Source organism: Ceratosolen solmsi, unplaced genomic scaffold, assembly GCF_000503995.2.
Source record: "Ceratosolen solmsi marchali unplaced genomic scaffold, CerSol_1.0 scaffold41, whole genome shotgun sequence".
NCBI lineage: Eukaryota > Metazoa > Arthropoda > Insecta > Hymenoptera > Agaonidae > Ceratosolen > Ceratosolen solmsi.
The window spans coordinates 7659037-7676713 of NW_011948424.1; the positions used below are offsets into that span (position 1 = coordinate 7659037).

The window sequence follows — 17677 nt, forward strand, 5'->3', positions numbered from 1 at the left end:
TGGTTTTTGGTGGGGGGGGGGGGGGTTGGCTCAGTGCGTTGCCGTGCAGGAATCGGTGAGAGAAGACGGTGCCGGCTTGTACCGGGTGACGAGACCAACCGGTACCAGTCTGTACTACCTGTGACTGACGATTATACTACCCTTCTCTCGCTTCCACAAATGTACTCTCCTTTTTCCTCCCTCTCGCCAACCCACCCCGATACTCGTACCCCACGCTCGCTTTCGCACACACACGCGCAGGAGTGCCCCGAAACCCAAGCAAACGTACAAAAACACACAGAGGGAGACATAGAGAGAGAGAGAGAGAGAGAGAGAGAGAGAGAGAGAGAGAGAGAGAATAGAAGCGCGCGCATATGCGCACTCAATCACTTGTTCTCTATCGCCCTTGTGCGCGCTCTTCAAGTTCCACTTAATAATTTTCAGATTTCATCATAAGAGTGTGACACGGCGGGAGGGAGAGAGACAGACAGAGGAAGGCAGATAAAAAGGAATAATTTCCTTTCGTTATATTAACAATAATTAGCATTGTTGTTATTTTTTTTACTATTATTATGATGATTGTTATTGTTATATTTTTAAAACATAATTTGTATATGCATTGCAATTACGAAAAATCAAATATCGATTTTTCCATGATATTATAATCTGTACATATATGATCTGAATCTCATCTAGGACATACGTGTACTTATGCAGTACCAGAAGTCTACATTATAGTTGACAATCGAGCGAATAAATCATAGTCGTGCCTATTTAAAATGCATTTGAGCACTTACAATAGATTATGAAAAAAGTTTCGATAAATTATGAGCTTTTAAGTATGAATATAAACATTTTTTTTATAACAAAATGTTTCGTTAAAAGTGGATTTCGTATTTAATTGTGATTATTCAATTGTTTCAATGGAAGTATAAGTATTCGGTAATAAACAATGACTTATTAGGGATATAGAGCTAGTGAAAATTTTACATCGAAAATGAGTGAAAATATGTTGATCCAATGAACTTTAGGCGTCAAAGTGTAGCGTAATTCTATGTAATTTCATAAGTAAATGTTGAACTTGCACGCATTCATTTTCTCTATACGAAGGGAATAATTTATTCCTATAAAATAAATATTTATATAATGTTGACATTAGTTAAAAGTTTTCTTTTTGTGATTTTTTTTTCTTTAAACGATAAATGGCAACATGCACGATGATACTTTTGATCCTAAAGATTATTTATCTTAAAATGTCTTCTTTCTTTTATCACAGACCTAAAATTTTATCGCTCTTAATCTTTAATTTTGCAAAAGCTTCAAAAAAAAAAAAAAAAAACCTGTAAAATCGTATATCGCTGAGAAAATAACGCTGTTTACATAAACGCAATTTTAACTATTAATTATTGTACAGAAAAAAGGCTAACTTACGTAATCCACTGATATATAGCCGAAACTGTTAATTCACCTCGCTCTTGCAGGGCGTGCTCGATCAACTCTGTGTATGTGAACGGCGGCTTCTTAGATCCAGCTGAACGATTTCGATTATCATTTAGGCTGAATGATGATGATGATGATGAATATGTACTTTCGTATCTTAGTCCAGGGGTCACAAAATTACACGACCTTTTTGTCGAGTCGTGCGAATACGAGCTCGCTGTCCTATTATTGTTTCCATTGAATTTAGTTTTATTTCCTACAAGTAGAACTCAATTGATTGAAAAAACATTTCTATTCTTATAATCAGATGAATACATAGTAACATACAGTCTAGACATACAGATGCATTCCTATAAATTATAGATTTATAGAGATACATTTATGGAGAAATTTTTTGTGAAAATAATGATTACTATAATAGTGATTGTAAAACTCGAGTTTAGTTATTAATTTAATTTGCAGCGTAATATTAAAATGTAAATTTTATTTTTAATCATTATTAAATTATTTGTATTTATCTCGACTCTCTCTCTCTCTCTCTCTCTCTCTCTCTCTCTCTATATATATATATATATATATATATATATATATATATATATTTGACAAGTGCACGTCGAGCATACATTAACAAAGTATCTAAAGTTTATTAATTTTTATTATTCTTTATTTAGTAAAAAAAAAAATCATACAAAACAACGGCTCAAAAACACATATAAATTAATTTGAACGTATAATCTCTATTATAAGAAATTATGAAAGTACATGGGAAATCGTTAATAGCTATTTCTATTTAAACATAAGAAAACAAAAATAATCAAAATACAAAATTGTTTATTGAAGGTAAATTTCAAATAAATGTTTATATTTATTATACAAATAATTTTAAAGAAAATTCAAATGCATTTAGTAGTTAAAATGATATTCTTCAACTAATAAGCAAATAAAAAAAAGCTTCTACTTCCTTAATAGTAAAAAGTTTTAATTTTTATGGGATTATTTTATGTAACTATCTCTATTAATTGTTATATTATTGGAATAATTAGCTCTTATATAATATAAATTTAAGACAAATTTAGCAAATATTTCTATATAGGCATACATTTTTTTAAAATGATATTTAACAAAACAATTATTTAATGACATTACTAAAACGATGAAGATATATTTTACTTTAATTTAACGTTAAATGCTCTATATGTAAATGTATGCGTACAATGAAAAAAAAAATGTCGATATCATTCGTTGCATAATTTTGACCAATAGATACTCGCTTTATCACTACTAATATTCATACAATTTACAATTTCTTCGAAAATATCTTCTTTAAATTTGCGATAAATTTGTTTTTGATAATAAATGGAAAATATGCGAAGTACATTACAATAAATGAAGTATTGCAGCAGTATTGTCGCAAGTTACGTAAACACCATTTAAATGCTTTGATAATTGAAATATTCGAAATTGTTATTATATCAATGGCAGATGTTAATAGTTGTAATAGTTCAACAATCATGTTCTCTGACAATGTATCGGAATATTTAATGGATATACCTTGAACATCTCGCGGTAGAAGAACAGCGGCCTTATCCTCGGGCGCCTCGATAAGAGAATCGAGTTTAAAATCCAAAAGCCACGAGAGATTTCCGTTCTCCTGATCCTCGAAGGAGGACGATGCTGGAAGTACTGTATGCGACAGTCCTAAGCCGCTGCGCATTCTTCCACTTTCATTGCTCTGTATTTTTGGCATAACCAATTGCTGTTCCTCCTGTTGATAATCTTGTTGATGTAAATTCGGACTCGGACTCCAATACAAATCCTGGAAAGTGTTCTCGAGATTTTGAGTCTCGTGCTGCTGGTGCTGATGTAAATTGTATTCGTTTTCAATTGACGTTAATTCCGTTGTTGACGCTATTTTCAGACAAAATATATTAACAATGAATACGTCACCATTATTAGGGGACATAAAATTGTTCATTAATGGGAGTCAAATTTATAGGACATGTATGTTGTTTTTATCTATTGATATATAAATAATGCAATTACAAATTAATTCTAATTAAGTGGACAATTGTATATGGATTATTACATGTAATTGCTTTCGCCGTAACAGCAAGTAGTATAATAATATAATTAAGATGATAGTCTCGCGAAAAATTGCGGTTTAGCTTATGGCAAATTTTCACATAAATCGCAAATTTGAATTATACGTTCTAATGCAATTTTATTTAAAAATATATCTAATACAATAATGATCTATAATGTTAAAATCTATATCTATAATTCAATGTAATAATATAATATTAGCAATATAAATATATTATAATTATAATATTTTTTTTTTATGGTAGTTTTCAATAATTATAATACGACTAAGAACAAAGATAATTAGTCGTCTACAGAATAGGTTAGTTTAATTCGGATAATTTTAATTAATTCACTATCGGATAATTAATATTTATTGGAACTTACGTCGGCCATAATTTTATTTCAAGCAAATTTACTCAATATTTTACAAAAATACGTGCTCTTGCAAAGTTTTTATATCATCATCTGTAAGTACAAAAAGTAGTAATATGTTTTATCATTTAAATAATTTAAATAAAAATTATAAATGTCATTTAAATATTACAATTTTTACCACTTTATCGTCTTATCCCTACAGTATAATAAAATTAATCTTTAAACTATTACGTATGTAATGTAAATATTGTGCAACTAACCTAAATAACCTTATGCTTTACTTATTTATAAGTACAATACTTAATTAAATAACAAAAAAAGAAAAAAAAAGACAAAAACAAAATAATAACAGTTAAACTCAATCAATTTTGGAAGAAAAATAAATATATTTTTATATAATGTATTTTTTCAATTTATTATGATAGTTGTGATGGAATATTTGGTATGATTTGGATATATTCAATTTGTTGTCTTACCAAAGAAAAAATAAAATACAAGTTCAAATTACTTATACAAAACGATATTCACTATTTAATTTACAATTTTTTAGCACATGTTTTATATCGTTTTATTCGAAATAGAATATTTTTCAATACAATTTTGAAGTATTCTCCTTTATGTCCGAATCCTATGTCTATCATTATTTAAAAAAACAAAACAGTGTTAAAAATTATGGAATCGATTCTCGATTAAGTATAGCACTTGAATAAACACTAAAATAATTATACAATGTAATATGCAATTTTATCACATTAGTGTAATTTTTTTAATACAAATTTGCATTTGATAAAAAAAAAGAAAAAAGAAAAAAGAAGCGATTATAACATAGTAGTTGCTTTTATTTTGCGTTAAAATAAATATTATGTATATCCTATAATTTTAAATTTGTGAAATAATAATAATAATTTCATCAATTCATCTATTTAATAGAATTTTTAATTTTCCCTTCCAATTAAGGTCCGAGGAGCAATCGCACACTTATTAAATACCTTAAACATAAAGTTAGCTAAACAAAAATATTTCATAAAATTGTTTAATGCAAATTGTGCATTAATTGTACGTTTGTCTCAAACAAACGTCATTGTTTTATTGATTTTATTGATACTAAAATAATATAATTTTAATTAATTATCTTTTTTTGCATATCATATTGAAAGTTAATCTGAGTATTCCACATTGTAATAATATTCTACGAGCGTATCTATTTGCCTCAATATATAGTTTTTCTATATATACTATTCTATTTCTTATATAATATTTATATATTTATCGAAAAGTTGTGCATGTCAACAAATTAAAAATTACATTAATATAAGGATACATCGCCTTAAATGGATTAAATTGATTATTTGTATATTTCTTACTTCACTTCGACCAATTATATATTCAAGATCATTTAAAAATTTTAATTATTTGTGAATTACAGGAGAACTAATTAAAAATCAATAATTGTTTATTTATTTTATTGTAATGACTCGGCACAATGTTAAACTTTAATCGTATACTTACAACATTTGCGTCTTATATTTTCGTTCACATATTTATTACTTAATATATTTTCAAAAGTCGTGTAAAAATAACAAAAGTTCTCATTTAGTAAAATCTTAATAGATAAGATGTATTTGTTTATAATGAATCGATATTACTGAGAAATAATTATACTTCAGAATTTACAAGTATTTATGTAATTAAGTTATTTGTATGGCTCTTTGATTAGGTTTTTTGGAAACAAATAATTCTACTGATAAATGCGAAAAATTAATAATTATTCATTATTTAAATTTAAGCATTCGTACTTGAATAAGACAATAAGTCATAAAGATTTCGAACAATGTTATAATATTATCTTCAATTCACTAATAAGTTAATAAGGAAAAGGCAAAAAATCATTGCTTGTATAATATATATACATTATAATATATATAATATGTATAATATATATAATATATATACAATATATATATATATTTCCATGGCAATTACTAATCAAGTAATAATTACTTCTTAATAAAGAATCCCTACATAAATTTAAATTAAAAGCTAAGTTTAACCATTCTTAAATCTATAAAATGCCATGCCTGTAATGGCTATAATTTGCAAATCAATAATAATGTTTATTTGTAAATTACAAGAGTAAACGTCATTTCCCACAATCTGTAGAAAATATCGATGAGAATATATTGTCAGTCGCTTTATATTTATAAATTTTTTAGTAAACATGATTAAATAAAAATATTTAAATGATGAGGGGGGGGGGGCTGCAATGTAATATTAGCGAAGTAGAAGCAGTTTTCACGATAGATAACTCCCATACACATTTAAATAAAGCAAATTTAACGATAAAAGTCTTAGGCAAGGTATCGTGTGTATATGAACCAAAAAAAAAAAAAAAAAAATGTCACCTGTCTCGAAGCTCTCGAAAGCCTCGTCCCAAGTGCCGTCGACCACAAGAACCTCGAGCCTAGTCAACGGCCCATCCAGGTCATCTCGTTGCAATTGCTGCTCGTCCAGAGGCACGTAAATCATATTGCCTTCGTGTTCAATCGACACCGAGTCCTGCAGGTCCTCTAAGAAGCGCGACTTTTTGGTCGACTGACGATGGTGATTATGGCCGCAAACTTCATCGCAAATGCTCTCAATGTCCAGCTCATCGAAGGCACGTCGCTTCGTACAGGCTCGTAGGTTGGGGTCCTCGGGAACTCCCTCGCCCGATCCTGACGACGGACCTATCATTTTCTCAATCCTTTTTACTACTGTCTATCTTGCCGACGCCTTGGTAATAATCTATCTCGGCTTGTTTCAACTTGGCTCGATGTTAGTGCAATCGTTGCTTTCAACCATTTAAGCGCCTTTATTTTGAAACAATCACTTTTAGCAATGGATTGGAATTTGATATTAAGGCATAGGGATGTAATGCTTATTGATGGAATGGATGGTTGTGATAATATTGCAAAGAGCGCGTCCACATAAATCTTATTGGTGTTTAATTCGAGTAAGATTTTTTTAAATTTACTTATGACTCGAATTAAACGCCATCGACTCTTTAACATTAACGAATATAATAAATTAAGTAAATAAATTAAGCAAATATTAAAATTTTACGAAAATTATTTTTATCAATACTTTTCACATAGCAATATTACGTTACTGTTACAAAAAAAAAAAAAAAAAAAACAGAAAAAAACTATTGTACCAAATTATTTTTAGCATATTTGCAAAATGAGCTTTTAATTTCAAAAGTAAATGGCATTTAGGTTAATGGCATTTTATAAATTATTACTTTTAGCTAACAGTACTATAGAACGCCTAAAAGAACTTTAAGCATCAAGAATATCCGAAGATAGTATAAGTTATATATAAGTTTATAGTCGATACATAAAATATAATATAAGCGTCTCGATATTTATAAATGCGAAGGCAAATGAATTTTTGTTGGTTGCCCAAATTGCAGAAGCCAATTGCATTACATAACCGAACGATTAGTTTTCAGTGACAAGAATTTGGAATTTTAATGTTTTTATAAGCACATGTAGACGCGCACAATAGCTTATGACTAAATGCTTACATTAAAAAATACATTTTAATGTAATATTTAAAAAAAAAAAAAAAAAAAAAAAAAAAAAAAAACTACTACTCATTATTTGATTTAAATATTTCGTCGATTCACTTTTGTAAACGGATATTGAATTGTGAAATTGAATTCAGGCTAATATTTATTGAATTAATAACTCTAAAGTAATGATTAAATCTAAGCTTCTCGACGTTCGATACAAATATTTAAGTCAAATGCATTGCATTTTATTATGAGACCGTAATATGCAATGGCACTTACATAGTACGATAAACAGTTTATTGCCAAATATTAAACTACGAGCGCCAATAAAATTATTAAACATTATTACATGAAATAGATATTTTAATATCTCTGAAACATTGATGATGAATCATGAATATAAAATATATAAAATGTATCATTGAAATTTTTTTTAAAAATTTTTACAATTTAAGTAGATTTAAGGTAGCTTGAATCTTTATTTCTCGCTCATGGGACTCTCAACGAAGACTATGCACATTAATAATTAATCGATCGTGATAAAGCAAATAAGGATATAAAATTATTACAACAATAGATTTTTATAATAGTTTTATAATAGTGATATTTTTATAATAGTTTATAAAATATGGTTTACAAAAAAAAAAAAAAAAAAAAAAAAAAAAAAAAAAAACTAGTTATTTACGTTGTATCACAGATGCGCGCGTAATTTTTTATTTCTTTATTTTATTGCTTAATTAATAGTAGCAAAGATAGCATTAAAGGAATAAAATGACGACGATTAATGACTTACCTTAAGATTTTTCATTCACAAAATGAAATTTTAGCGAAGAAGCCCCGTGTAATTTACCAACGGCGAGTTACAATTTTTATTTCTCATAATGCATTACTATTATTCGTAAGATCACTTCGCTCGACACATTGGAGACATTTTCGTGTGTCACTTCTGCACATCAACTCAATTTCTACCAAGTGCCACCAGTATTTACTTTATAATTAAAAAAAAAAAAAAAAAAAAAAAAAAAAAAAAGAAAAAAAAGAAGAGAGAGAGAGAGAGAGAGAGAGAGAGAAATGGAAAAAAAAAGACGAAGAAGAAGAAGAAAGCAAGGATCAATCAATCGATCCCGTACATTTACAACAAAAAGTCTTGAGGTTGTCAAGGTTCTCCAAAGGGAGACGATACAAAAGTCGAGTTCAAGAAATAACGGCAACCAAAACCGAAAAGCTCCCCGAACTTACCAAGCCTCACCATTAGATAAACTATCAACGTCGACGTTTAGCGACTATCTGTGCAATCGAAACGCTTACCTCATTGTGCCCCTCGGCACTAAACCCTTCGTAATTTGTCTGTGGCTCGGCGCGTGCCACCACCAAGTGCGCGCGCAACCGATTACACGCCGTTTGGCGCATTGGAGGTCGCCGTAAGTTCGGTACGGATGGCATCGGTGCAGCTGACTGTTTAGTTGGTCGCGGCTTCCAGGATATTTGCTGCGATAATGGCAATGTGGATTGTGGATTGATCGGGAGGCGAGAGGGAAACGCGCGTTTCAAAGACTTTAATGGAAATTGGTGTCGATGTGCGATTGAGCTGAAGGAGGAGAGGACGGGTCGCCGACCCCTTGCGTCATTTTCGTTATGGAATTCGTTGTTTTATCGATCACCCGAGGTGCGAACAAACAAACAAACAATGGGAATTTGCATTTAAGAATATTATCAAAAAGCGATATGAAAGTGCGCAATAAAGTTGGCAAATTTAACGGTCATTAGTAAGCTCATTGACGGGATGAATAATACTATGAGATAACAATCTTTTCTTTTGCGTTCTTGTATAATTCATTTATTCATAAAGGGTTTGCGGTCGATTATGCTTAAACATTATCGTTTATATGATGTCGTAAACATAGAAAGAAATAAAGTTGATGTTGAAAGGATAAATGTTAAATATACAGAAATAATGTTCATTGCATAGATACGAAGGTAATGAAATTAAATTGGATTTGGCGGGTCGAGTATTTGGAACCATAAGATAAAATAAAATATAAGAGTAGGAGGCCTGTCATTTGTTAAGTGATAATCCTTCGAGGTCTTAAAATAAATGAATAACAATACTAATCTTATTACAATGGCATCGATCATAATGATAGTGATGTAATAATTATAGATTTTTTTTTTTTTTTTTTTTTTTTTTTTTTTTTTTTTACGGACAAGTAAACACAATTAATATACAGGAAGTGTATGTTATTTGTCTCTTATTTGTTCATTTTTTCAATGACCTACTTACTTATTACTTTCATATTACTTTGAGGTTTAAAAATAATCTTAAGCAAATTAACAAGAATAGCCAAAGTTAGAGAATTATTTGGTTTTGACATCTAATTAATTACTTCGTACTTTTTAAAATTATATGTATTTACGATTGAATAATTCAGGCGTAATTTATTCAAACGTGAATTAGCGCATGCAAAATATTCTTCGAAAAAAGCACACAATATTTCTCTTTTATTTTGCATATAATTTAATTTAACCAATCATCCTTAAAAATCGTTTTTGAATTTATGTTTAAAATTATTATAGAATATAGAAAAATTTTTTAACAATAAATATATTGTTTGTTTACGAGTGAAAATAAAAAAAAAAATGTGTTCTTGTTTATTATTAAAGGCTTAGCATTTATAATGTGCAAATTTCATTAATCTCCTTAAGAAAGAACTAGCAATATGTTGGAGAGCCTTTTTTCTTAGATCCACCGGCTAATTAACGGCGTGTAAGCTAGCCAATTACGTTGTCATCATAACGCCCGCTGAACACAATAACGCTCTCTTCCTAAGATCTGCAGTACTTACAGCTCATAATTGTATAGCCGATATGGCATTTAAAATACAATAAAGTACCTTTCTGCATTAGTATCACAAAGGCAAATCAAAAACTATGATAAGATTAATTTCCTCTCAAATTATAGATTTTATAAAAAGTTAAAAAAAAAACAAAAAAAAAACACACATTAAGGTTGCCTTATTAGTTTTTATGTATGAAGAGTATCACTTAAAAGAGCTTACAAATGGCTTATTTTTAAATTCTCAATGCAAATCTTTCTCTACAATATTTAAATTATTCTCCATGTATATATAGATCCTATCTCGTTTCAAATTTAATTAAACCGAATAATTTTATGATATTGATGATTAACCATACTGTGTATATATATATATATATACAGATTATGTGTACTACCTAAGCTTTTGTAGAGCTGCGTATTTTATTCGTCCTTAGTTGCAATTAATAATTAGTGGCAATAATATTAATATAGCTAATTGTAAATCAGTCAGTTGAATATATAATGATATATAATAAAATATTTATATTTATATTTATATACAGGATGAGTGAATAAGAGAATCAATAAATAAATATTCATAGTGTAATTTAAAAAATTGATATTCGTTACAAATTTCATTATAATATTAGTTTCTAGTAAGATTTATTTTTCAAATTTTAAATAAAAAATATACGCTTTGAAGATATTAAAAAAGAATTTTATTTAAAATGAGAAACAATTTGATATTGTGAAGAAAAACAAAATTTAAAGTTAAGTGCTTGATTGGAGAGAAAACCGGGACAAGCATTACCATATAAAAACTTATTGGATTTAATTATATTTTATTTAAATTTAAACCATTTAATACTACTGAATTGATGTCTATCTACTGTATTTAACTTCGATATATCTAAAATTTAACAAATTTAAACACAATACCAATAGATTGTAATTTGACAATATTTTGCTTTTCTAACCATAAGAAAAACAATTGTTTCACATTTTATTATAATTGTGATATATAACACTCTCATTACGTTATTCAACACATAAACAAAATACCGTTAATAAAACACTGCTAATAGACAATACTGAAATTGAGAGAAAATAATATAATTGTTGTTGCAGATACAACAACTATTGCGAATTTTATTGACTTATTGAAGGCATATTTTGCGAAAATATGTTTCAGCATAAACAAATTTGAATACTGTGAATAATTCAATTTTAATAGGCCATATGAAAATTCTGTTTAAAAATTTTCGTTATAATGTTAATAAATTTCAAAAGCATTTAGATAATTGAATAGTTAACTTTGATTTTGGTAAACTAATTATTATTGTACGTTAATATAGTTTAATAGACAAATTTTTCTCAAGTGAACAATGAATTGACGTCTTAAATAATGGAGAAATTTTCAATGTTTTTAAAAAATAAATCATTAACAATAATTTTAATATAAAATCAGAAATTTCAGATAAATCGTAAAATGCATTTCGCATCTAAGCAAATTGAGCTTACTACCTACTTAATAATTTATAAAAACCATATCTTGAAAAATGGTAAATGACAATAATATTATAATTATGGATATATAAACATTGAAAAAAAAAAGAATTGTATAATTAACAAATCATACTTATCGTCAATGTAATATGAAATGCGACTAAAGTGTAATAAATAATAAATACAATTTGTATTGTAAATAGTTGATTGCTTCAATCGAATCGAAATTTAACCAATGTCTAATTAATGTGAAATCTTGTTAAATCTAAGCAAATTTTTCTTTAAATTACAAAAACAACTTTTTTTTTAACTTAAAGATTAATAATAAGACATTCATTATTAAAATTACAATTGTAATTTTTTTTTCTTTTTTTTTCGACTTTATAAGAATACTTTATATGATGAATCTAAATCGACATTGTGCAGTAAAGAAGACGACGGATTGACTTTTTCTGAATGAAATAGTTAAAATAAAATACATGGACGATTTGAGATTAATTATTCATTATGTTTATGAAAATTGTATAGAATTTGAACATTTTATCATGTAAAGATGCACGACAAACGTTTTTACTGAAGAAGAACAAATTTTTTTTTATAATAGAAAATTCGGCATTGGAATTTCGATACACAGGTACAAAGCAGATAAGTAAGTGCTAAATTTAACGGAAGTTATCTGCGTTATCTGCAAATATTTGATTCCAAAGCCGTAAACATAATTTTTCTACCATCATTTCCCTAATATAAAATTTATTAGTACAATAATCCGCACGAAATTTGTAATTATTATGAATTTTAGTGTGACAGCTAAGGTAGAATGATTGAATGGAGGAGGCGCTACGTAACATTTTGCAAATAATTTCATTTGTTCATAGCGTTCATTTGAAATTGGCGCCAACAGCGAAATCTTATTTGTATTTATTGGACAAAAGTAATTGATAGATATAAACTAGATCCGCGCGATTGGCCAATTTCTAAGAAAAGATTATATCGATAATATATTATGAGTACATGTTGAATGTCTCACTGCCTTATATATTCGTCGGCTATATTTATACACGATAATGGCAGATGACAAGACGAAGACGTAAATAAAGGAAAAAACTCGATCGAATTTGGACGTCAAATCGGTCAAATAATGAAACTAGAAGGAATAAGGAAAGTGAAAGCATATATTTGTGATCCATTTTAATGTGTAACCCTGCAAACTTTTCGATGTACGGGAGACAAATGGTTAAGACTTGTGATTAATATTGCGAATGAGCATTAAAATCCGCGCAATTGAAGACAACGCGTTGCAGTTTAACAATTAAAAAGTAATGGCAGGATCCAGAGGAATTCTTAGTCTACGATTTAATCAAGATCAAGGTAAAACTATGAATTGATAGATCTGATAATAGAGTTAGTCTTATTATTGCTTTAATATTGTGATATTAGTTGTTATTCATATATTAATAACGATAACAATGGCTCTTGAAATCCTTGAGCAATGAATGTTATTAATGTGAAATGCGTATAATTCATTCGTTATTTAGTAGATGAAAGGCCATCGATAAGATTAATAGCGTTGCGTTGATTTACAGGATGCTTTACGTGTTGTATGGAATCTGGCCTTAGGATATATAATGTTGAACCATTGGTTGAAAAAGCACACTTTGAGAATGAGCTTATGGGGAGTATTGCCATAGGTGAAATGCTCTGGAGGACAAATGTTATTGCTATTGTCGGTGGTGGTACGAGGCCAAAATTTGCAGACAACACTGTACTTATTTATGACGATTTGGCCAAAAAGTTTATAATGGAAATTACTTTTACGAGTCCTATTAAGGCCGTCAGATTGCGAAGAGATAAGTAAGTCGATATTTTAATGTTTATTAAAATAATTCGATCGATCTAATTGATGTTATTATTTTTACAATGTAAATAAGATTTTATTTTCCGTACTCGTGTCAGGAATTTGTAATATATTTGGTATTAAATAGAATGCATAAGAATTTCCATATTGGCTTGACGAATTGTAATTTTTTTTATTGTAAACATCACGCTTATTTACGTATATGGTGTATCGTTTTGTTTTATTTTAGACTCATAGTGGCTTTACAAAGAGAAATCCATGTTTTTTCTTTTCCAATACCAACACGCAGATTACTCACTCTGGAAACTAGAGATAATCCTAAAGGATTAGTGGAAGTTGCAACGCTTGCTACAGCTCACAAGCAATTGCTTGCATTTCCAGGCCATAAACTCGGAAGTATTCAATTAGTCGATCTTGGAACAACAGAAGCTGGAACATCCAGTGCTCCAGCAACATTAGCAGCTCATCAAGTAAAACGATTTTTTTATTTATAAAAAATCTATGGTTTAAAGATCGATGCGGATACATTTGGATTTGTAAAAAGATATTGTTATGTGATGCTATTAAGCATTTTCGAGAACTATAATACAATTTAAATAGCTATGAGTAATAAAAAATTTTTTAATTTAATACTAAACAATTTTATTGAGCATCCAATTTATTAGAAGCTTGAACATAAAAGTATATATATATATATATATATATATATATATATATAATTTATTTGTTGAAAAAGTATGTTTTAGTTTTTAAGTTAGACATTTATATCCTTAAAAGTCCTGGCTTATGAAATATTATACAAAAATTTCAGTAAAAATTTTTATAATTATTTAACAATAATTTTTTTTTCTTTTAAGTATTATTATTTATTATATATTAATTTTCTCCTATTATAAATTAAATAATGTAATGTATAAAGACTCAAGATCGATTTGAAAAATAGTCTTGGAAGTACTCCATTTTTTTACCTCAACCATCATAATAATATATAATGTTATTGATCACTGTAAATTAGGGAGTATTAGCTTGTTTGGCTGTGAATGCCAATGGAACAAAAGTAGCAACAGCTTCTGCACAAGGGACACTTGTTAGAGTGTGGGACAGCATACGCAAGCATTTATTGGTTGAATTAAGACGGGGCGCCGATTCAGCTACGCTATATTGGTAAGTGTAGTTAATGAAAAACTTGGTTATATTTTTCATTACAAATACTTTATATAATTTCCATATAATTCTAGTTTTAAATGTCAAAAATAACATCTTCTTTATAATTAAACTATGACATGTTTTATAAATTTTTTTTATACAATTTCAAATATCTTATGTATTTTTATATTTTTTAAAAATTCTTTTGCTACAATTTTTCTAGCATTACTTTTAGTAGAGACTCAGAATTTTTGTGTGCTTCAAGCGATAAAGGAACGGTTCATATATTTGCACTTAAAGATACACATCTTAATCGAAGATCAACGTAAGTGCTTTAAATAACAAGAAAACAAAGTTAAAGTAATTAACCAAACAATAACGTCTTATTACATGTTTAAGGTTTTCAAAAATGAGATTTCTAGGAAACTATGTAGAAAGTCAATGGGCTCTTGCCACATTTACGGTGCCTCCAGAGTGTGCATGCGTTTGTGCATTTGGTACAAGGAGTTCGGTTATAGGTTAGTATTTATATTATTACATTCGTTGAATCTTCTTTTTCGTTTTACGCATGAAATTCCATCGGATATTAGGCCATGCACAATAATACGTATAATCCAATCGAAATTATTTTCAGCTGTTTGCATGGATGGAACATTTCACAAATACGTTTTTACGTCAGATGGTAACTGTAACCGTGAAGCATTTGACGTGTTTCTTGATGTCTGTGATGATGACGAATTTTAAGATTATAGAAAATTGTAAAAATAATGTACAGTTTTATTTAATTATATTCAAAGCAAACACGAATTATTTTATAATACATCATCCAATGTTATACGATATAATAAATTATATAAACGTTTTATATATTACTGATGTCTGTATATATTGCTCATTATATCAATCAATTATTATTTTAATCGAAATCCGACTTTGGTGGGAGCTGCGCTATGACCTCATTTCTAATTTTCTCTAAAACATTAATGTATTTATTTGTTTGTTTGTTTGTTTGTTTGTTTGTTTTTTTCATTTTTCTACAAATAAGCTATGTATATACGTACTGTACGGGTTTGGGTTAATCATAGGTCCAAATGCAGTGAAATACAAACATATTCCGATAAAAGTAACAAATCCTCCAAAGTACAAATTATGTTGCATATGTATCCGCATTATGAACTATTTTATCTCTATTACATATAAAATGAAAATGTTTATAACTGCAGGGGAAGGAAATAATTAGAGTACTAAATTATTTGACGTTTAGCGCACCCTATCGTGCACGCAACCAACCATCCAAGTACAATCGCATTTGGACAAAACTTCCGTCACCTAAACATCCAATCGTTTACGATTAAAAATACAAATTTTTAACTTTGATATGCCCCTAGTATAATTACATTTTCGATTATAAAGTAAACTTGAAAATAAAACTTACTATTGTGCAAATTTGCATTGTAATGGCCGTGAAAACGAATCGTTCGATCTTTCGCATTTCCAAAGCACATAAGATAATTCCTTCTTCGTAAGCAGGCTAATACATTATTATTATTTTATCTCGTGTGACTGGAAGAATGAGAAAATCCTTAGAAATAAATTTTCAAAATTTAGATGAACGTTTCGTTTCAACCTCACAGCTCTTAGACAAATTCCGACGGGAAGACATCTTTTTCTAAGCAAGAGAGAGATATATATCTACTTATCTGCTGTTTAGAATAGTGCTAATTTTAATAGCTGATGTTGTTATTGTTGGAATTTTTTCTAATTAATTGTGTAAACAGTTAGTTGTAAACCCCCGTACGTCAATTATTCATTTTGATATTTTGAATATCAGTAGACTCGGTACTTTATCATGGGAAGTACGAAAATTTCTTTGGTCAAAAGTCACAATCGTCTTTGAAACTCTAAATATTGCTCTCAGAATCAGCTGTGCAGTTGTAATTATCAGTTACATTACACGTTTGGAATTTTGTAAGACGAGGCGCTAATGTACTAAGTAAAAATATAAAAGTAAAAAAGTTAACTTGCTTATTTGTATCGTTATTTCCTAAGGACGAGGGACAATAAAATTTTAAAATTTAATATTAAAATCTGAAAAAGCAACTTTGTAACTATATTCTCTTATTATTAATCGTATCATTATTTCAATGTGTTAAATTATAACGTCAGTGTTACAACAGAATTATGAACATGACACAGCGTAACAATCATACGATACTTGCAACAGGACAAAGGCATAATAAGTAATATTAAAACCCGACCAATGAATTTGTAAATTCCATTTGCCAAAAAGATATTGTAGAAACTCTTCCGTGTCTTGTGCATATTAATGTTGGAAATTTAATATTGTATTTCGAGGCGGTTATAACGTCGCGTGCATTTCCGAATCGAATACAATTGTTCCTGTTATAAGTTATTAACTAGATATAGTTAGCATATTTACAGTCGATGCTTTCAGAAAGAGGAATCACCAATTCGGTTACAGTAGTAAGCTCGATGAAACAATGTCAAGCTACATTATCGAATTTGCAAATCCGACTATATTATGCTAATTTAAAGGTAATACATTGGATGATTTTAAAAAAATATTTATAAAAAAAAAAAAAAAAAAAAATAATAATAAAAAAAATTAAATACCCAACTTAAACCAGACTTACACATATATCATTCGCATTTATTAGTATCTGCGCCGACTTTTGGCTAGTTGCCAAATAGATAAAAGGTAAAATATTCCTATTTTTGAGATCGATAGCTTTACAATAAGAATGTAAATATATCGTGACTTAAGATTGCTTATTTTCTGACCAATTTTACATTAATTAGAAACTTTACAACTATAATGGGGTGTATATTTTCATGCGAAAATAATGAAATTTTATCATTGTTATTATAATAATTATCGTTCATAAAAGCACATTAATTCTCC

The 17677-nt window shown here is 28.5% G+C and overlaps 2 protein-coding genes across 2 annotated transcripts in view; one reads left to right on the plus strand and one right to left on the minus strand.

Moving 5' to 3' along the window:
- LOC105362756 (uncharacterized) overlaps nt 1-6612 on the minus strand; it is a 15801-nt gene extending 9189 nt beyond the window's left edge. Inside the window, exons 1-3 of the mRNA XM_011500244.1 lie at nt 6282-6612; nt 2971-3327; nt 1411-1675 (exon numbers count right to left, since the gene is read on the minus strand). Of these exons, the coding sequence (XP_011498546.1) occupies nt 1411-1675; nt 2971-3327; nt 6282-6612 (953 nt within the window). The remainder of the gene's footprint in view (nt 1-1410; nt 1676-2970; nt 3328-6281) is intronic.
- A 6140-nt stretch (nt 6613-12752) lies between these two features.
- Nucleotides 12753-15555, plus strand: LOC105362663 (WD repeat domain phosphoinositide-interacting protein 4). The gene is made up of 7 exons (XM_011500146.1): nt 12753-13121; nt 13337-13604; nt 13838-14078; nt 14624-14772; nt 14978-15079; nt 15154-15272; nt 15389-15555. The coding sequence occupies exons 1-7, from the start codon at nt 13073-13075 to the stop codon at nt 15496-15498; spliced, it is 1038 nt and encodes a 345-aa protein (XP_011498448.1). The 5' UTR covers nt 12753-13072; the 3' UTR covers nt 15499-15555.
- The last annotated feature ends 2122 nt before the right edge of the window (nt 15556-17677 follow it).